At 58.1% G+C, this 21,181-nt stretch overlaps 1 protein-coding gene across 10 annotated transcripts in view; it reads left to right on the top strand.

Annotated features, from left to right (window-relative positions):
• Nucleotides 1–21,181, top strand: part of LOC122694827 (myosin phosphatase Rho interacting protein) — a 94,904-nt gene that overhangs the window by 64,925 nt on the left and 8,798 nt on the right. For 6 of the 10 annotated variants that reach the window (XM_043904083.1, XM_043904082.1, XM_043904088.1 and 3 more), the window contains 9 exons: nt 1,043–1,184; nt 1,979–2,083; nt 3,391–3,447; nt 4,353–4,421; nt 7,201–7,290; nt 8,900–9,009; nt 11,038–11,587; nt 12,758–12,874; nt 15,319–18,960. In XM_043904083.1, coding sequence (XP_043760018.1) covers nt 1,043–1,184; nt 1,979–2,083; nt 3,391–3,447; nt 4,353–4,421; nt 7,201–7,290; nt 8,900–9,009; nt 11,038–11,587; nt 12,758–12,874; nt 15,319–18,960 — 4,882 coding nt within the window. The remainder of the gene's footprint in view (nt 1–1,042; nt 1,185–1,978; nt 2,084–3,390; nt 3,448–4,352; nt 4,422–7,200; nt 7,291–8,899; nt 9,010–11,037; nt 11,588–12,757; nt 12,875–15,318; nt 18,961–21,181) is intronic. The other 4 variants (XM_043904090.1, XM_043904091.1, XM_043904081.1 and 1 more) reach the window with 3 other exon arrangements.

The raw sequence follows: 21,181 nt of genomic DNA, 5'->3' as shown, positions 1-21,181 counted from the left end.
CTGAGGAAGGACCCCCGAGAGCCCCTTCTGCTGGTCCCTTCCCAAGGACGAGCTGGCCTCTGGGTTCCCCTCCGCTTCCTCATGAAGTTAGGCTTCAGGCTACTGGGCCCAGCGGCCCTTCACTTGCTGCCCTCGACTCTGCTGCTAGTCCAGTGCAAGGGCAGCCACCTCCCTGTGAGATGTCTCAGGGGAAACAGGCCTCTGGCCTGGGGACATGTGGGCAGCTCACAAGGGTGCATCCACCAGGCGGATGTTCATGACGTGGGGACAGGACAGTCTCCCTCCTCAGTGATCGCCTTGGGTTTTTGCTTTAATTCTTGGGATGATTTTGATTTACCATATTTGATTTTTACCAGCAGTTCTTTCTGTTTATTCATTCTCCAGCCTTGTTTTCTTCCAGGTCTTGCCCCTCTCCACTCCTCCTGCTGTGTCGCTGTGACGTTACTCGCCCCTCCTCCGCCTGCTTCGCTCCCATCTCAGCTCCGTCTCCAGCCGTAGATGGCCTGATGATGCCGCCCGCCCTTTCACACGAAATCAACTTGCTTTGTTTTTAATTTGGGTTTTGATTCTTTTTACTGTTGGCAGAAACAATGTTAATTCGTGGGTCTTTTTCTTGCTAAATTTTGGACGCCCTGGGGTGGGGGCTGCATCCGATCTGCTGAGGCACGTGGTGAGGCCGGGGTGCCCAAGGTGCTGGCTGCCTTCCACCAGTCTGTGGCTCCAGAGGGGGCGCTGGCGTGTGAGGGCCAAGTGTGTCAGTACAGCAGCACGTGCGGCGTCTGCGGTGTGGGGCTGGGAGGCAGAGGGCAGGGCCATGTCCAAGAGCTGCCCCGTGTGGAGGTGGGAGAGGAAGTGAGGGCATGAGGTGAGCTGGCCGAACGAGGGGTGTGTGTGGCCAGCACCCCACACGAGGGTGGCCCAGGAACTGGGGTGAGCCGGCGTGGGGTGCTGGCTGCAGGAGCCCCTCAGACTCCGGACCATGTCCCCTCAGGCTCCGGGGACCCTGTCTCCCCCCTCAGTGGCCTTGTGCCCTCTCTTGCAGGAGGTCCCAGGTAATAGAGAAGTTTGAGGCCCTGGACACAGAGAAGGCAGAGCACATGGAGACCAACTTGTCCACCGGGCCCTCAGCCTCAAGTGACACTCGACAAGGCCGCAGCGAGAAGAGGGCGTTTCCTAGGAAGCGGGTGAGCGGCCGGGCTCTGGGCAATAATGGGGCAGAGCAGACGGTGGGGACCGCAGCATATAGCCCCCCATACAGCCCACTCACATGTGGGTGCACTTCTGCCCAGCTTCCTGCTCGTTTCCTGGTCGTTTCTTGCGTCTCTCACCTTCTTCCCTGAGTGAACTTCTTGAGGGTGAGGCCTGTCTTCTGCATTTTCCTCTCAGAATTCCATCCATCTCTGCTCAGAGCTGCTCTCATGCGCCTTGGGTCCCAGGTCCTGACTAGAGCCGCTCTCTTCCTCTCTGAGGCCGTCTGGTCTCCTTCCTTCTTGTCTTTTCTGGCCATGGCCACAGCCCTCGTTTCTCTCTGCTGAATCTCCAAGGTGGATTCCGCTTCTGAAACTCCTCTCCAGAGCCCCTACTTCTTGGGGTCCTGCTAAGTCCACCCTCTGTCTTCCTCCTGTTCTCTCTGGGCTCTCCTACTTGTTGCACAGAGCCCAGCTTCTTCCTTCTGTGAACCTCTGAGGCCCAGGGAGAGTGGGGACCAGGAGAGCTGAGTGGCTGGTACATCTGCAAGAAAAGGCTGCCCTGTCCACCAGAGCGGCTCAAGCCCCAGCAGGCAGTGGGAGGCTCAGGACCAGGAGTCTGGGCATGGGTCCTGTCTCCACGCAGGTCCTGTCCGCGGGGGCAGAGGTGCCAAGGCACCAGACAGCAGAGCCCCGCTCCTTGCCCGTAACACGTCCCTGAAGCCCGCCCTCCTGCGGCTCTAGCGGACGAGGGGACTGGCTGGTGCTGACGGGACTGCTCTCTGCCACAGGACCTCCCCAGCGAAGCTCCTCTCCCAGACGCCTCGGCTTCCCCCCTGTCTCCACACCGAAGAGCCAAGTCACTGGACAGGAGGTCCACGGAGTCCTCCCTGACGGTGAGCCCGGGCGCCTGTGCTCTGAGGCCTGGAGACGTCGCCCCTGCTGCTTGTCACGGGGCTCTGTCTGCTGGTGTCCGTGCTGGCTGCCCCCTGTGCACGGGCCATCGTGTCTGTGTGAGAAGCAGATGCTGTGTTTCTGCCCCTTCTCTGGGCTATGTGGGCATCCTGAGCTCTGAGATCTCCGGCTGAGGAGGCCGCCAGGACCGCAGAATTTTGGCTCTGGGGGTTGGGGCCACAGCACGAACCTCTGTTCTTCTCGTTTTGAGTGTTTGTCTCTGTGACGTCTTGGAGGCAGGAGCCCCCTTCCTGCTGGGCATGTCTCTTGTTCATGGGGTCACCATGGAGGGAGCCTGGCTTCGCTCCAGGGCACGGGAGCTGTGGCCATTGGGTGGAGGTAGGGAGTGGTCAGGCAGGTCTAATAGGACCACCGCCCCCTTGGGAGCCCTGAAAGGCAAGTCAGAGCCCCAGGAGTGAAGACAGCAGCTCACATGGGTTCCTCTTGCCTTTGTCTTTGGCCTCCTGAGGAACCAGGGCTGGTACCACCCCTCCAGGCATGGGGCCCCCAGCGGCTCCCGAGCTGGGCCAGAGCACACGCTCTCTCACCTGGAGTCTAGACTTCGCAGCAGAGGCTCCAGGGCACCCATGGCTGATGGGTGTCCCGCCCTGGGGCACATGTTCTCTTAACTCTCCTTGGGTCCTTGGACATTGCAGTGCTGCATCTCTGTTCTCCTGGCCTTGCCCATGCCCACACATGAGACACCAGCCAGGCCCAGGGCTGCGAGGGCCCTCCGGGTGCTCTCAGGTGCTGTCAGCACCTGCTGTCCTGGCTCTGCTGCTTGTAGGGAAGCGGGGGCTCAGGGTCATCCTGGCAGGCCGGTGGCTGGAGGGTCCTGGCAGCTCACTGCTGCGTCGTGCTCACACCAGGTGCCATCAGTCTTCTCGTGGCTTTTATGAGACTCTCAGTCTCAGCCATCACTGCTCATCTTCCCTCCACGTGAGATGCCGGGTGGCTCTGTCTGGACTGTTCTCTGCTTCCTGGAGGCCCTGCTGTGCTGCTCATGGGCCGAGGGGGCCGCACCTGCGCCCTGTGCGCAACCTTGCCCTCCTTGGAGATGCACACCCCGAGAGTGGCTTGGGCAGCCCCTGCCAGGGCAAGGAGCCACATGTGCTCATCCGGCACGTGGAAAAGCCCCTTTTCTAGGGCCCCTCATGGGGAGAGAAATGCCTGCCTCGTCAGTCTGCTCTGCACAGAACCAGACACCAGGCTGCTTTTCTCTGAGCTGTTCTTTATTCCTCTTTCTTAGCCCGACCTGCTGAATTTCAAAAAAGGCTGGCTGACCAAGCAGTATGAGGATGGCCAGGTGAGTGGCTGGAACTGCCGTGGCCCCAGGCGCCAGGGAGCAGGTGCAAGGTCCAGCTGGCCTTGTCCCCGTGGGTGTGTGAGCACTGGCCCTTGTCCACCACCTCCAGGACTGTGACCACGACCCCGTCTCCTCAGAAGTGGGGGTGTGGTGGGCAGCCTGCCTGCTGCCAGCATGTGGACTGTTCTCCCGCTCCTGGTGAGCATCAGCCTCAGGCCTGGGGATGTCCTTCAACATGAGCTTCCCGCCTGGCCACATTCTCCAGAGGTTTCCTGAGAGCCCAGGTTCCCCAAGAACAGGCTCCCTGATTGTGAGGTGGTGGGCAGCAGCCGAGATGCAGCCACAGGCCTGGGAGGAGCTAGCAGGCTTGAGCAGAAAGAGTGAGCCACTAGTGGCTGCTGGGGTGGAGACCAGGCCTCCCAGGAGGCAGGAGTAGCCTTGGGTCCCTCTGCGAGATCCCCAGACCGCCCCCCTGTCCTCCTCCTCTCTCTCTCCCCTCTGTATCCACCCCCTCGGCTCTGCCTGCAGACTCAGCGCCCCTGTCGTTCCTCACAGTGAAGACTGGGAAGTCTGGCTGGTTGTGATTGGGTCACCCCTGCTGGCAGCAGGTGGGCGCCCCTCTGGCTAGACAGCAGGTGGCCACAACTCACAGGTTGCCTCCTTGAGCTTGGGGGGCCTGGCTTCCCTCTGCCTGGCACCCCTGCGGGTGGAGTGCCCACACCGCCTTGTCACCGGGGAGAAGGCATGTGCATGTGGCTGCCTGTGGCCTGAGCAGAGTCCTGTATGTGTGTCCCAGCCAGAGGGGCCGCCCACTGTCTGTGTTCCCCCAGGACCCTGGCTGTGGAGCGCCTCAGAGCAGGAGTGTGGAGTTCAGTTCAGTCTTGACTTTACTCCTTCTTTTTCAGTGGAAGAAGCACTGGTTTGTCCTTGCTGATCAAAGCCTGAGGTTCTACAGGGACTCTGTGGCTGAGGAGGTGAGTGTCTCGGGTCCACGCTGTGTGCTGATGGGTGGCCCAGTCCAGCCCTGGGGCAGAGTCTGATGTTCCGGGACTGGCTTCTGCTGGAAGTAGGCTCTCCAGGCCCTGCTTCAGCACCTGGGATGGGGGGGCTTCAGCAGCTTTTCTTGTCTGTGTTCTTTGAAAAACACTAAGAGATGTCTCATTTTAAAACTCAGGATGAACAGTTTTGTTCTTTCTATGATGAAAGTGAAAAAGGAGAGTGAAAAAGTTGGCTTAAAGCTCAACATTCAGAAAACTAAGATCATGGAATCCAGTCCCATCACTTCATGGCAAATAGATGGAGAAACAGTGGCTGACTTTATTTTTCTGGGCTCCAAAATCACTGCAGATGGTGACTGCAGCCATGAAATTAAGACGCTTACTCCTTGGAAGGAAAGTTATGACCAACCTAGACAGCATATAAAAAAGCAGAGACCTTACTTTGTCAACAAAGATCCGTCTAGTCAAGGCTGTGATTTTTCCAGTGGTCATGCATGGATGTGAGTTGGACTATAAGGAAAGCTGAGCACAGAAGAATTGATGCTTTTGAACTGTGGTGTTGGAGAAGACTCTTGAGAGTCCCTTGGACTGCAAGGAGATCCAACCAGTCCATCCTAAAGGAGATCAGTCCTGGGTGTTGATTGGAAGGACTGGTGTTGAAGCTGAAGGTCCAATACTTTGGCCACCTGATGCAAAGAGCTGACTCATCTGAAAAGACCCTGATGCTGGGAAAGATTGAGGGCAGGAGGAAGAGGGGACAACAGAGGATGAGATGGTTGGATGGCATCACCGACTTGATGGACGTTGGTTTGGGTGGACTCTGAGAGTTGGTGATGGACAGGGAGGCCTGGCGTGCTGCGGTTCATCGGGTTGCAGAGAGACACGACTGAGCGACTGAACTGAACACAGAAATATTGTGGTAAACTGTCTTGCAAAGAACCAAACCAATATATCTTATCCCTTGTTTTCTGGACAAAGATGGATGTGGCAGGTGAACTTGGCAGCCTGGTTGTGAGCCCTGGTTCCAAGGTTGAACACCAAACAGAAGGGCTTTTTCTTCACCTACAAAAAAACCTCCTCTTCTGAGTTTGGCATTCTGTTCCTGCACCTTTTCCCTTGCTTCTCACTCCAGGATTCTCCTCTGGAGGAATATGAATGATGTTAGTGGTTCTTATGCCTCTGTAAGCACAGGCAACAGAGGCTGGTGGGCAGGCAGATGGGGAGTAGCATGGGCGCCGGGGTTACAGGAGCACACGCAAGTGCTGGGTTGTTCTCACAGTGTACTTTATGGACCCCTGGAGACCCGTCCAGGGTTTTATAACAAAAATAGTGCTGTAAGACTACAGTGCCATTGACCTCGTCCCGTGTGCTGACCTTATGCCTTAGCCAACCAGGCTGCAGGAGCAGATAGCCAGTGTGTCCTTCACTGCCACATGTTTACAGCCTTACAGAAAGGGCCTTGACAGGACAGGAGAGGTGCTGATTTATTAGTCTCAGCCTTCAACGCCCGCCGGAAGCTGGCAAAGTCTCTTGTGCTGGTTGTCCAGGCGTGACGCCACCTCATGGGGAGCACCCGCTGCAACCACGCTGCCCTCTGCCATCCCCCCTCCTCACAGCCCATCATCTCTACTTAAACACCAACACACAGATGCTCACTTGATTAAATGAACCAAGTCTCTTCCTTCAAGGAAAACAACTGACAGAACTGTTAGCAATGATTCAATTTGAACTTTTAAGAAAAACTGGAACTTTGAGAAACTTGTATTCATCATCGCTCACCTGACAGCATCCCTGAGCCTAGACTTTCCTGATGAAATAGGTAGTGATGACAACACACACAGCGTTTGCTCTGGAACAAGGAAACATCAGTGTCTAGGGACTCTCCCAGGAGACGGGACATGGTGTCACCAGGTCACGCGTGGGTCAGAGGTCCATTCACGGAGCAGGGCAGAACCGTGGGTTTTAACATAATAGCAAGGACAGAAAGATTCCACTGTGCAGTTCATCTTTAAGAAACTACCACTTGTCAAAGAAGAACAGCCACAGCTGTCTGAAAAGACTTAAAATTCATCTCCCTTTTTCAGCCTGAGTGTGTGTGAGGCCAGGCCCTCCTCATATACTTCAGCCAAAAGCTACCAGCAGACTGAATTCAGAGACCCACGTGAGAATCCAGGTATCCTCGGAAGTTAGGCATTAAAGGCAGATGCAAAAATCTTGTGCTGTTTTTTTTTCCAAAGTTTTTTTGATGTGGACCATTTTTAAAGTCTTTACTGGATTTGTTACAATATTGCTTCTGTTTCATGTTTTGGTTTTGACCACAAGGCATGTAGGATCTTAGCTCTGCAACCAAGGATTGAACAAACACCCCCTGCATTGGAAGGCAAAGTTTTAACCACTGGACTGCCAGGGAAGTCCTGCTGGTTTTTTAAAATAATACTTTTTATTTATGAAATGGGTTTGTGCTCTTAAATGAGTAAAAATTTTTATTTTTCATTTTTTTTTCAGTTTCTAATATGGCAAACATCAATAGATAAAACACCCATGAACAAAAGCTCTTTGGGGCCCTCAGTTTTTTAAGAGTGTAAAGGAGGTCTGAGAACCCTGGCCTGGATGTCCCTGGCAGGATGGGGGTGGGGTGGCATGGATGCTTCTAGGTGGTGTGTGGTCGGCAGCACCTGCGAGAACACCTGTCCAGTAGCCAAAAAGCTCACGGGACACTGACCTTTACGTTCTAAATCTCTCACCTTCTCTGCAGGCAGCCGACTTGGATGGGGAAATCGACTTGTCTACGTGCTGTGATGTCACAGAGTACCCAGTGCAGAGAAACTATGGCTTCCAGATCCATGTGAGTAGGGTGGGGCTGGGCAGCAGGCGGGGTGTGAGGGGAGGGCCATGGGCCTGATGGGTGGGCACCTCATCCTCTCCTTTTTTCTGTCCTGTAGCTCCTCACCCCATCCCCGCTCTGTGATCTCAGCAGAAAGCAGACGTCAGCATCTCCCCCTCGAGGCTGTCCAGAGCCTTTGTAGTAATAGGATCTTTCTTTCAGTAGAACAGGGACAGCTGGAAAGAGGTGGGGTATGGGGAGTAAGAGTGAAGGTGTTGCTTCTTCAGCTTTCAAGGCACTAGCTTCTCATGCACTTACTCGTTGCTCATCGATGTAGCCACTCATCGGAGTCTTTCTGCCCCACAATCTTGGGAAGGACTTCAGTGTGCAAGGTGCTGTCCCACTCTCAAAAAAATTATTTGACTAGGCAGATGGAACAGTTTTCACTGGCCACTTCATCAAAGATGGGGGTTCAAGGACTATTCAGGGGTAGCCAGATGAGGTGAGGGCACAGACCCCCGGCTATGACAGCTGGCTGATGCCCACTGCAAGTCTGAGGGTGCCCCGGAACCCCCACATGTCCGATAACTAGCCGGGAGGACTCAGAGCACAGGGAACACTCTCCTTAAAACTGCAGACACACTCTAGCAAAGGGTACAGACTGGGATCAGCCCGAGGAAGCGCCTCGTGGAGAACTGCACTGAACAGGAAGCTTTCACATCCTTGGGGAAAGTCTCCCTATTGGCACTGACATTTGATAACACACAGAGCTTCCAGCCTGGGGAGCTTGCTCGGGCTTAGGCCTGGCACCAGGCCCAAGTGTGTCCAGAGTGTTCATAGCAGCTTCATAACCCATCAACTGGATCATTATCCATGTGGTCAGGCAAGCTCCAGCCCTTCCCCCAGAGGCCAGCTGACATTACACAGCCAGAGCATCTCCTTACCACACTCCTGGTCCTTCTGGCCTGGCTAGCCCCCACTCTGCACCACAGTGGTGAAGGGCAAAGGCCAGGCCTGTCTTTCTGTACTGTGCTGTGTTTAGTCACTAGGTTTCCTGAATTGCAGGCGGAGTCTTTACTGACTAAACCATGAGGTTTGGGAAAAGCTAATTCTTCCCTCCTGAGAGCCTGAGGTGTGCAACGGGCACCCGGCAGCCTGCCAGCTGCCTGCCAGCTGCCACCCTGGGCTCCCTGGCTGGGACTCCTCTCCTGACCTTTGGGCTTAGATTCAGCACATGGCAGTGACAAAGGTTAACCAAACTCAGAGGAGACCGAGTTCAGACCTGAAGGCCAGTGAATTCATTAGAAGGAGAAATCCATTCCCCAGTCCATTGGGCTCCAGGGCATCTGGACTCCAGCTGTGACTTGGGGACTCCGATGATTCCCTGTGGCCCTGTCCTGCAGGAGGGAGAGGCATGCTCAGTGAGCCAGACCCCTAGCCACCTCTGCGGACGATGCTGGGGGTGGTGCCAGGTTCCTGCTCTCTGGGCCTCGTGTTGAGACCCCCCTCCCTCAGCCTCTCCCATCAAGAGCAGCTCCTCTGGGAGGGGCATCCTGGGGGTGAGTCCTTCCTGCAAGCCCTTCGGGGTCAGTGAGGGATACTCATGGCTAACGCCTCATCTTCCATGCAGACGAAGGAGGGCGCCTTCACTCTGTCTGCCATGACGTCCGGAATCCGGAGGAACTGGATCCAGACCATCATGAAGCACGTCCACCCAACCTCTGCCCCGGACGTGACGAGGTGAGCCAGTCAGGTGCCCAGGAGACTCAGTGCAGCCACCCTATTCCTCTGTCTGTTACTTGCACTGCGCCACCCCCTGCCAGCCCTGCCCAGTGCATGAACTCCCTGGGGCCTGGGTGCAGGGCATCTCCGGCCGCTGAGCCCTGGTTGGTTAAAGGCAGCACCAGATGCTGTGTCCACAGGCCACCTCAGCATTGCCTTTTTTTGGTCTTTCTGCCTCACTCCTGCATCTGCAGGATGTCTGTGCAACCAGGACAAATGTCCCTTTGGAGCTCTTGGTGCGGGGGGCGAAGCTGGGGATGTTCCCGTGTTGATAGCCATCTCTGGGAAGGTCATCATTTGCCCCAAACTTTCCTCCTGCCCTGATGGTTAGAAACCTGCTGTTTTCATTTCACAAAAAGCAGACAGGACAGGATCTCTGCATGCGGCTGGTTCTGTGACAGCCAGAACTCTTGCTACCCTCACTTCCTGGCCTCAGAGCCTTCACTGATCCTGAGAGTTTCTCCCTTACCCTTTCCCTCCTGTAGTCCCAGTGCTTCTCAAGTGCCTCTTGGGTTAGAGGCCATGTCCGGAGGGTGGCCCTCATGCCCACAGAGCACTCACATCTCTTCCTGGGGGTGGCTTCACACCTTTGCCAAGTCCTGCTTCCCACCTGGTCATCTACATTTTTTAACAGAGTCGGGAAGGGATCCTAAAGGGACTCTCCTTTCTACTTCTGTCCTGTGCTGACTCTATTCCTTTTTTCGTTAGATGAACAGAGTATTTGGTTGTTCCTGAGTCTGTAGGACCAGGAGCAGAGGCCAAGGCCCTCTCTGGGCTCTTTGAAGGACCCCGCGCGGCCGGTCCAGCTCCAGGTCGGGGGATGTCAGCCTCGGGTGTTACAGAGCAGGTGTGGGGCTTTGGCCTCAAAAGCAGTGTGGAGGACGTGCTCAGGCCCACATGGCTCAGGACAGCTCCTCCCCTCCACGTCAGGGCCACAGCATTCTCCTGACAGGAAGAGACTCCAGTGTCAGTGGTCTGAGCCATAGGTGCTTGCCTCACTGTGTGCTCTGTGTGGGGGCTTTTACACTTTGAGGAAAGTGCAGCTAGTGCAGCTAGGCCATGTCCCAGGAAGGTGTAGATGCCAGAAGTTGTAGCTCAGTCCAAGTGCTGCAGCCCCGATCTGGTGGGGTCGCAGGGGCTTCATCTCCAGAGAGAGTGGCAGAGAGGTGCTATGTCATCTTGACCATCACATGGTTGGGGCCGTGGGCCAGCTTGCAGTTGGGTGTTGTTGAAAGGTCCATCCTGGAGAAATGTGTCCAGGCATGTGGTCCTGACCTGGAAGCCCCCAGGACAGAGGGTGCTTCTTCCGGAGGTTCCTTGTCTGTGTTCCCTGGAGCCCCCCAGCCCTAGCCCTTGCCACTCAGGGGCTTCCCACCCTGTGCTGAGGGCTTGGGTGGGACCAGAGGCCATTCTGCTCAGGGTGGGGGGGTCTCGGGGTCTTATGTTGAGACAGCTACATCTTAGGGTTGTGGGGGAGGGGGTGCACCCGGCTGCCGGGCAGGCAGGGGTGTCCTCCAGCGTCTGGCCCAGGTGGGCCACCCAGTCTTCTCAAGTCCCCTGACCAGTGAGCCCCTGTGTGGTGCTGGTTCATGGGAACCACCTGGGCCGGCCAGCTCACTGGCCCACAGGTGGTCCCAGGGTTGTCACACTGTGTTCCTTACCCGCTTATTGAAAACCCACAAGCCTTGAGGAAAGTAGCTGCTCCCGTTCACTCTGACACCGTCAGCCCAGCACATGCTTCCCTCCCATATGGCCTCGTTTGGATGGTGGCTGTGCCCAGCAAATCTGACAGGGCTCTCAGACCCTAGCATCATCCAGCAGGAAACCTCTGGGCCGTCGTCTGTGGCTCCTTCTCTGCTGGCACGGCTCAGAGCCCCTTGGGGTTCCCTCCAGGGACCGCAGCTGAGCAGGAAAAGCACATAATGACAGCAGGGGCCGGGCCTGGTGGTGGGGGGCCCACCTGACCACTGTCTCTGGCCCCTGCAGCTCGCTGCCGCAGGTGAAGGCCCGGAGCGGCTCCCCCTCGGAGGCAAGGCCGCTGGAGAAGCAGGACGGGGAGCTTGGGGAGCCTGACCCTGAGCAGAAGAGGAGCCGGGCGCGTGAGCGCAGGCGCGAGGGCCGCTCCAAGACCTTCGACTGGGCCGAGTTCCGCCCTATCCAGCAGGCCTTGGCCCAGGAGAGGGCTGGTGGCTCTCGGGCCGAGGCAGAACCCGGGGAGCTGGAGCGGGAGCGCGCACGACGGCGGGAGGAGCGGCGCAAGCGCTTTGGGACGCCGGATGTGGAGGGGCCCAGTGCAGAGGATGCGGCCCTGCGCATGGAGGTCGACCGGGGCCTGGGGCCGCCTACAGCTGCTGAGCTCAGGACCCAGAATGTGCATGTGGAGATCGAGCAGCGCTGGCATCAGGTGGAGACCACCCCTCTCCGGGAGGAGAAGCAGGTGCCCATCGCCCCCCTGCACCTGTCCTCTGAGGATGGCAGCGACCGACTCTCCACGCCCGAGCTGACCTCGCTGCTGGAGAAGGAGGTAGCGGCCAGGGTGGGTGGGCGTGCTGGCTGACTCCATGCAGCCCCTTTCCTTGGCCCCCTCTGTGCCCAAGAGTACAGGAGCTGTGGGCCTAGGCCCAAGGGCTTGTAGGCCCCTCAGCAAACCAGGCACACAGACGGGTGCCAGATAAGTACTGGGGGGAGGGCTGGGTCAGGGAAGGTGCACATCAGGCCTTTCCATAGACCAGAGGGGTGGGTACTGCCATTGAGAGCCAGTGGGGCCAGAGGTGGGGGTGGGGTGGGGTGTCTTTTACCTGCCCTGTTTCTGGGGTGCACTGGCGGAGAGGACAGTGAACTGGTAGGCTCCTGTCTGGGCACAGCAGCCTGGCACCCTGGGTGAGCCCTGAGGGGTGTGCATGGCCGGCCTGCCTGCTGATTCAGATGTGCTCTTTACTTTGGAGGCTGATGAAACCATAGGCTGGGCATCTGGCCTGCCTTCACCTCTCATCTTGTTAGATTCATGAGGCTTATATTTACCACTAGCATCAACACTTTTCTATGCCTGTTAATACAATAAAAGAGGCAAAACGGAGTAAGTTAACAGTCCAAAATGAGATTGCTCTAAACAGCTGGACTGTAGGTCAGCAGGCCACACACACTGGACTCTGAGACTGTTTCAGACAGCAGGGTTTGATACGAAGGTCCCCATGCTAGTCAGCACAGCCTGCTGTGCACCCAGCTCCCCACTGACCAGGGCCCTGCAGCTAGAAGGGGGCAGCAGGCGACAGCTGGACTCACAGCTGCTAGGAGCCATATCTTCACCAACATGATTTTATACAAAATCCATCGTGTCCAGCTGGTCATAGGGGGTTCTGTAGGAGCTGAGGTGTAGAGCCTGGCACAAGGCCTGCCTGGAGCAGCACAGGCCTGTTTGGCCATGCTGAGGACACCCAAAGGACCCAGTGGGCGGTCTTCCCTCAGACACAGGCATGGAGGCCTTGTTCCTGTAGGGCCTGGCCTGGTGCAGCCCCCAGCAGCTGGAAGCTAGTGGCGCCCATGCAGACTCACGGCCTGAGCTGAACCGTTGGTGCAGTGTAGACCCGAGAAGTGCACCTGCCGGCGAGCTCCACCACGCTAGACCGGGAGGACCACGAGGGCCATGCTGTGCTGCCCCTGACCACTGCTGCCATCCTGCTTCACACGTGTGTCTTTCTGCCCGCAGTTGGAGCAGAGCCAGAAGGAGGCCTCAGACCTTCTGGAACAGAACCGACTGCTGCAGGACCAGCTGAGGGTGGCTCTGGGCCGGGAGCAGAGCGCCCGGGAGGGCTATGTGTTGCAGGTAGGGCTGAGGGGCTGCCACCCTCTGGGCACCCACGGGCTTCATGTGCAGGACCCAGGCAGGCTAGGAATGTGCAAAAACCAGTGCCAGGCTCCAGGGCCCTCTGTTGCAGGAGCAGGCACTCTGGACAGTGTGCTGCTGCTGCTCATACAACATTGGGAGAGTCTGATGAACCCTCTACAGCTAAGGCTCTTTTGTTTTTTAATAAAATAATTCTGGTTGTCTTTCTTTTCAGCTTTCAAAGAGCCCAACATATATTTATTAATCAATGTCACATGTTTGCAAGTCATTTCTAACTTCACAAGAAGAGCGTTAGTCTCATTTTACAGAAGACACTGAGGAATAGGCCTCCTTAGGATCCTCCCAGGTGCCTCCTTAGGATCTGCCTGTGGCAGAGCTAGGACTGGTCCCCTCCCCCAGCCATGTCTGTGCCCCACCCATGGGGCAGCCTGGGACTGTCCACTTGCCTAGCAGCCCCACATCTTACTTTCTGCTGAGCCTGAGGTTTGAGGGGGAAACACAGCTGCCCATTCCTGAGCCAAGAGTCCAGACCCATTGTCTCCCGCAGAGGTCTCTGTGCCAGAGTGCCGGCTGCCAGGTGGTTTCAGGGAGCCACAGGTGTCTCACAGGCAGGAGGGCATCTGGGCAGGGCAGGCTGGTGTGAGCTGCGCGTCCCGCAGTGCTCCAGGCCCTGCTCCATTCTGGAGTCCAGCACTCCGCTGCCCCCTTAGCAGATGTGTGGTGGGGAGAGGTAACAGACAGGTGAGCTTGAGCTCCAGGAAAGGCAAAGCAGGATGGTGGGGCTGGGAACGTAAGTCTCGTCATGCAAGGCTGAGGGCGCCACAGTCCAGTCTGGGTCCTGCACCCCCTCCCCCAGCACCAGGTTCCTTGTCTGTGTAGATGAAGACACGGTCCCAGAGGGCACCCCTGACTCCAGGCCCCTGAGTTGCTGTGATACATCTCTGCATCTGCAGACCGCAGCACACTGGTTTCCTTGGTCTGGTGGACTTTCGGGACAGTCTGTCCTCCTGCCCTTCTCCACAACACCCTCTGGTGGATGTTTTTTCTGCTTTCCTTTTCCCCCAGCTTTGGCCTCAGCCCTAGGCACCCCGTGTGCCCTGGACCCTTCTCCCAGCCCTTCAGCCGTAGTTGTTGCCATGCCCAGTTCAGACCCTGAGGCCCTGGGACCTAGTGTGGGGACACCCCTCTTTGCTGCACATGTCACTCCAGGACTTTCTGGGACATCTGTGCAGAGACCCTGCAGGTTTGGGGAGCTCCTTTTTAAACCCCGGTTGGGCTGCCAGGCCGAGAAGATCCTGGCAGCAGATTTTGCACATTGCTAACCTTAGAACCCACCTGTGTCTGACCTGGATGGTTGCATGAGCCTGGCCCCAGGCCAGATATGTTAATACTTCCCTCCCAGGTCAGAGGGCAGTTACTCTTAACCTCCCTCTGCTTTCACACTGCTTATGATCTCAAGTCTGGGTGAGCGAGGAGGGCCTCTGGGGTTAAGGGTGAGGAGGGTCATGGTGGCGGGTGGGCGCCGTGCTGCCGGCCGGGAGGAGGAGCTGGCATGTGTGGCCGTGGAGTGTCTCTTAACTTATGTAACTGAGTGTCACACCTGTGGCTTCCCCGCCAGCATACCTCAAGGGAGCCATGGGCAGGCCAGTTCTGAGGCTGAGCTGTTCTCACTCCCTTCATGTTCTTGTTTTTTCCTCCGTTAATTAGTTCTGTCTGTTCTGCATGCCTTTCAGTTTGAGGAGTTTTGTTTCAATTGTTTTATTTTCTGCATGCTTCACTTTGTTATTTTGAACTCCACAAAGGTTTGTTTTGTTAACTCTCATGTTTTACTCCATGGTTTCCGTTCCCCCTCGTTTTGTCTTCTTGCAGGTAGAGGTTAGTTCTTCCTGTCACTGTGGAGGACAGGCGCCACCTCCCACAGGAGTGTCTCGGATGTCACCTCACTGACGTCCACCAGCGGTGCCGCCCTTCCTTCTCCTGTCCCAGAAGGAAGGGGCAGCGTGTCGGGTGCTGCGCTCTTGTGGGGTTTGTGGTCTAGAGCCATGTGCCTTTTGTTTCGCAAAACAAATGATGCTCTGCTCTGCTCCTACCCGCGCCTCCTGCCAGAGTCTCTCGTCCCGCAGTCTTCGTTTGCTTACCACTGTGCTCCATTATTCAGTTTTGTTTGGTTTATTTCTCCTAGAAGCTGTGCAGTTAGAGCTGTTTTGATGTTACTGTTCATGTTTTCTGTTTATCTGGAAACAGCTGCTTACCAAAAAAATTGAGATAATTTGTTATTTTTTTAAATGGGGGGAAAAAATTGTGCAAAGGATAAAAGACAGACCCACAAAGGAGCCTTTCTGTGGTTGACCCCGGCCAGAGGTGTGACACTCAGAACTGGGAGGCCGAGTGTTACTAACTCGTGTTTCATCGGTTTTTTTAAGACCGAAGTGGCTACCTCCCCGTCTGGCACCTGGCAGAGGCTCCACAGAGTCAACCAGGATCTGCACGGCGAGCTGGAGGCCCAGTGCCAGCGCCAGGAGCTCATCACACGGCAGATTCAGGCCCTGAAGCGCAGCTACGGGGAGGCCAAGGATGCGATCCGGCACCACGAGGCCGAGATCCGGAGCCTCCAGGCGCGGCTGGGCAACACCGCCGCCGAGCTGGCCATCAAGGAGCAGGCGCTGGCCAAGCTCCAGGGCGAGCTGAGGCTGGAGAAGGACAAGGTGCGCGAGCAGCTGGAGGAGCGGCAGCACAGTGAGGCCGCGCTCAACGCCCAGCTACGCGCCAGCGAGCGGAAGCTGCAGAGCGCAGAGGCCCTGCTGCTGGGCAGGACACAGGAGCTGCGGGACCTGGAGCGGCAGCAGGCGCTGCAGCGGGACCGGCACAAGGAGGTACAGCAGTTGCAGGAGCGCATCGCTGACCTCAGCCAGCAGCTGGGCGCCAGTGAGCGGGCCCAGAGGCTGATGGAGGAGAAACTGCAGAGGAACTACGAGCTGCTACTGGGGAGCTGCGAGCGGGAGAAGCAGGAGCTGCTGCGGAGCCTGGCGGAGGCAGAGGACAGGGCCCGCGCCTTTGAGGGGCGGCTGCAGGAGCATGAGCACCGGGTGGAGGCGCTGCAGGAAGAGAAGCTGAGCGCCGGGTCTGAGGGCAGCGAGGCGGTGCAGCGGCTGGAACAGCAGCTGGAGATGAAGGAGGCTAGCATCCAGAAGCTGGCTGAGCACGTGCAGAGCCTGCGGGATGAGCGCGATCTGACGCAGCAGCGTCTCCAAGAGCTGCTGGGCCGCATCACCCTGTCCGATGGGGATGTGGCTGCACTGCAGGAGAAGCTGAGGGGGAGGGAGGCTGACTACCAGAGCCTGGAGCACTCCTTCAGGAGGGTGGCCGGCCAGCTCCAGGGCGCACACACGCGGCTCCAGGAAAAGGAGGAGGAGCTGCGGCGCCTGCAGGACGCGCACGAGAAGGTGCTGGAGAGGGAGGGGCAGGGCCTGCAGCAGGCTCTTCTGGGGACGTCCGCCCTGGGGAGCAGCCTAGATGAGGCAGACGGGAAGCTCCAGGCAGAGGGAGAGATCGAACAGCGACTGGCCACAGAGTCTCTGGAGGATGCTGAGGACAGCCTTGCTCATGTGGGCCTGCAGTGCCAGACTGCCGGCATGCCTCCAGGCCTGCCCTGCTCGGGGCTGGAGGATGTGGCCCCAGGGGAGGAGCTGGGGGACAGCAGCCCCAGCAGAGAAGAGAGCATGGTGCTCCTGAGGTCGGAAGTGTCCTCAAAACCTGACCAGGGAGTACCTGGCGTTAAGAGGCAAAGAATCCGATTCTCCACAATCCAGTGTCAGAAGTATACCCACCCTGACGGGTGCGAGAAGACCGGGGCCAGCAGCGTGTCCTCGGACACCAGTCAGGAGCGCTCACCCTCGGAGGAAAGTATGTCATCAGAGGCTACCCCCAGCTCGCTTCCCATGCCCAGCGACCCGGACACTTACCTGTCCATCATCCACTCCCTGGAGACCAAGCTCTACGTCACTGAGGAGAAGCTCAAAGGTGTGACGGCGAGGCTGGAGAGCCAGCAGGGCCAGAGCCAGGAGGCCCTGCTTGCGCTGCACCAGCAGTGGGCCGGCACCGAGGCGCGGCTCTGTGAGCAGCTCCGAGCCAGCCTGCTCCAGGTCACCGCGCTGGCCGCCCAGCTGGAGCAGGAGAGACAGGCCAGGGCGGAGGCGGTCGAGAGCCATGTTGGGGAGCTCAACGACTTCCAGGTGAAAAACAGCCAGGCTCTGGCTTGCCTGGAGAGCTGTCGAGAACAGCTGCGGTCCCTGCCAGGGGACGCAGGAGCAGGGCCCTTGGCTGGTCTGGAGAGCCTGCTCGTGGGTGCTGTCCAGGCCCTGCGTCCCCGGCCATCTTCCACGGGGGAAGCAGGCTTCTCGGAGGAGGAGAAGGCGCCATCCCAGCAGCTGCCACACATGCTGACGCTGAGCGAGCAGGAGCAGCTGCAGCTCCTCTCTGAGCAGATCGCTCTGGAAGCCGCCCTCATAGACCAGATCGCAGACTCGCTACGGAACACGACGTTGGACATGTCGCAGGTCTTCCTGGAGATCGCTCAGTCAGGACGGTGGCCGCTGGAGTCTGAAAGTGCTGTGGTCTGTCCAGAGGCCCCAGCAGATGCCTGGGCCAAGAAGGTGCTGGTGGATGGAGAGTTCTGGAGCCAGGTCGAGTCCCTGAGCCGGCACCTGGAGATGCTGGGCGGAGAGGCAGCCAACGCCTCAGGAGGCAGGCAGGCGTGTGCCCGGCCGGCCCCGGCCCCTGCCCTGGCGGACGCCACGTGGGTCAGGGCCGAGCTCAGTCTCGCCGCATGCTCGATGAGGGAGTCCCTCCACCGCAGGCTCCGGAGCACCCAGGAGACCCTCCAGGGGACACAGGCGGCCTTGCAACAGCATAAGTGCATGCTGCAGGAGGTCCTGGGGGCCTATCGGACCCCTGCCTTTGAGAGGGTGATGCAGCAGGTCTCGGAAGCCCTGCAGCTTCCGCTGGGCACCAGAGACGGTGACCAGGTGTCCTGGGCCGGGCGCCCGCCGGTAGAAGCACCAAGTCATCAGGACCCAGCCGGCTCCCTGGCTTGTCCCTTGTCCAGCCAGAGTTCTGGGGTCTTAGCTGCTATTCAGGAGGAGCTCGCCCTGCAGCTTAAAGATAAGGCCAGTCTCCTGGGGGAGATTTCTGCGTCCCTAACCTCGCTTCCCTCTGTGGAGGCACTCGGGGACTGTCGGAAGCTTCTCCAGGCGTCCCAGCATCTCTCGCGCCGTGCTTGTCTGGGAGGCCTTGGCCAGTATTCTTCTTTATTAGTTCAGGATGCGATTCTTCAGGCTCAGGTGTGTTATGCAGCCTGCAGGATCCGGCTCGAGTATGAGAATGAGCTCCGGGGCTACAAGGAGTCCTGGCTGGGCCAGGAGGCCCCCTATCAGGGGCATGAGCAGGCCTTGGGGGCCCTGCAAGGGGAGTCCGAGGAGCTTCTCCGCAAGCAGAAAGGCGAGTACTTGGACGTGCTTGCCTTCACCCAAAGGGAGAACGTGGAGCTCCAGACCAAGGTCGCCCAGCTGGACCAGCAGCAGAGGCGTCTGGAGTTGGCGCACGGCGAGCGTCTGGCTGCCCCACCAGAGCAGTTCAAGGAGGAGGTCCACATGGAGGGCGTGCTGCAGGCTGCATGTGGCAGGGCCCGGGGCCAGCCTGACGCCGGGGCCAGGGCCGAGCAGGATCTGGGGGGGCGGCCTGTGGAGCAGGTGCAGGCCCTGGAGGCCAGGTTCCAGCTCAAGGTGAGAGAGCTCCAGACCATCCATGAGGAGGAGCTGCGGGCCCTGCAGGAGCACTACTCGCAGACCCTGCGGTGCCTGCAGGAAACTCTGGGCCACTACCAGGGCCAGCCCCTCTCCGGCTCACCAGCTGAGGGCGAGGCTGAGTCCATGGCGGGGCTGAGGGAGCGCGTCCAGGAGCTAGAGGCACAAGTGGACATCCTGCGGGAGGAGCTGGAGCACAAGGACCCGTCGGGCGGCGTGGCCTCGCTGCAGGAGGAGCGCCAGAGGGACTTGGAGAGCCTCAAGGTCTCAAAGCAGAGCGGTCGGGGTGGAGCTGGGACAGGGTTCTTAGCTCCAAATGTGCTGTTCCCCCTTGACTGCCTGTGGGCTTCAGGGGGTCTCAGCAGAGCCCGATGGGGGACCCCACCCTCACCTCCAGGCTGTGCAGGCCTGGACTTGGTGAGGTTCCTCTCCTAACTGTCCTGGGAGTGTAAAGTCGGACTTCTCGAAGGACAGGGGTGTTTGCCACACTTCCCACCTCCCCCCCCAGGGGCCGCGTCCAGTGGGGAACCTTGTGCAGGAATGGTTGTTTTCTCAAGGAGGTGCAGCCTTCCTTTCTCCATGGTTTGGAGAAGTGACCTTCCCCCAACACATCCATCCTGTTTCACACCCCGCTTGGTGGGCAGGACGCCATGGCCCTGGCCTGTCCAGGTGACGTTCCCGGCCGCAGAGCATTCAGCTGTGTGTCACTGCCTGGGCTTTGGGCCGCCTGCTCTTGGGCTTCTCGCCACACGAGTGCAGTAAATGCCAGGCTCCTCACATGTCCCCCTTCCTCTGGCCGGCACCACATCCAGTGCTGAGGTGGCTGTGCTGCTGTGATAAGAATTTGGGCATTAGCAGGCACTTTGGCACCTGCCAGGCTGTTTCTATTGCCTTTTCCCAAATCAGTCCAAACCTTTTGAAAGCCATTCTGAATCCTGAGGAAGCTTCAAGGGCTGATGGAAAGTGCTGCACGGTCTCATGCGGTCAGGGCACACCAGCAAGGCGTTTGAAAGTAATGTCCCACCTGCTTCCCCTGACACTCAGGGTCTGCACGGGAGGCAACTTAGACGAGGTGCGGACCGGCCTCTTGCACAGTTGGCCTGAAGTCAGGAGGGAAGAAGCCCCTGTGCTGATGTGGGCACATGCTGGGCCCCTGAAGGGATGTAGGCCAGGCTGGGGACTTGGGTAGCATTCTCTGTCCTGAGTCTGTTCTCGTTGGGTCCTGTGAGACTCAGGAATTACAACCAAACTGCTCTCCTGGGTGCCGGGCTGATGGCAGTCACTTGAGGGAGACTGGGTTCTCGGTTCCTCTCCTGATAGCTGCAAGCTGGTGCCGTTTCTGGCAACTCTGCACAGTAGTCATCGAGGAACCGACTGACCCCAGGGTTTACTGTCTTAAAAGTTAGAATTGTATTTACAGATTAACATATGCTATCCAAGGAACTACCTGAGTGTTTCTGTAAGAGTTCTGATCCTTACCTTGAAATACTCTAAAACATTCCCATCAAACTATGACTTAGACCCTCCCCTGCCCGTGTGTTGACCGAGAGGCCATGCTGAACCAAAGCATGTGGGAGGGCAGCTCTGGGACTCTCCAGGTGTCCAGGGGTGTGTGAGCTGCAAAGAGGAGACAGGGGCTCCATCTGGAAGGCACTGTGAGGAGGAATGCCCAGTGAGTGGTGGACAGCAGGTCTGTCCCAGGGAAGTGCAGACCCTGAGTGTGAAAATGCTGACTGGGGAGTCTAGAAAGGTCTGTCTGCTCCTGTGGGAGTCAGACGGAGGTGCCCAGACACAGACTGGGTTCCTGGTATCCTTCCTGGATCCGGGCACAAGAAGATCCCGCAGACTTAGATCAGAGTTGATGTGGCCACATTCTCGCAGCTCTGAAAGAGAACTGAGAAACGTGGTTGCTGTGCCTTACTGAGCAAAGCCCTCTCTGTTAGAGAGGCCCCAGTGTGCCTCCATCCACCAAAGGGCTGCACAGACCAGCCCTGACGGCCACAGGCACGCTCACCCACCCCGGGCAGAAGACTAACCTGATAGGCCAGGCCTGGTGGATACAGGGTGGGTGTGTGGGGTAGTGGGACCACTTCTTAGGTCCCAAGGCCACATCCAGATCATAAACCAAGCCAGGCTGGAGCAAGGCACAGACCAGGCCGGGGAGCAGTTCTGCCATGACCTCGATGCAGTGAGCAGAGGCACCTGGTAATTAGGACCCCTCTTTGTACTCCTTCACAAGGAAAAGGAAGTGTCCCACACTCTAATCTGATTCTTTCAGCGCGTGCCTGAGAAGTTCAGTGACCATCTCAGAGTGGCCAGCTGGGCAGTGGCAGGGCTGGGCCCCCGGCTCCGTGTCCTGGGTCACTGTCATTCACAGGGTCTCTCAGCTCCTGGCAGCTGACCAAGACATCTCTGTTCACAACTGTGCCCAGCACCTGGGGTATGGCGGTGCTGAGCACATCAGGGGTTAACTCAAGACCAGACA

This window comes from Cervus elaphus, chromosome 5 (genome assembly GCF_910594005.1).
Source record: "Cervus elaphus chromosome 5, mCerEla1.1, whole genome shotgun sequence".
Classification (NCBI taxonomy): Eukaryota; Metazoa; Chordata; class Mammalia; order Artiodactyla; family Cervidae; genus Cervus; species Cervus elaphus.
Note: the sequence above shows the minus strand (reverse complement) of the source record. Positions and strands in the feature narration are given on the sequence as shown.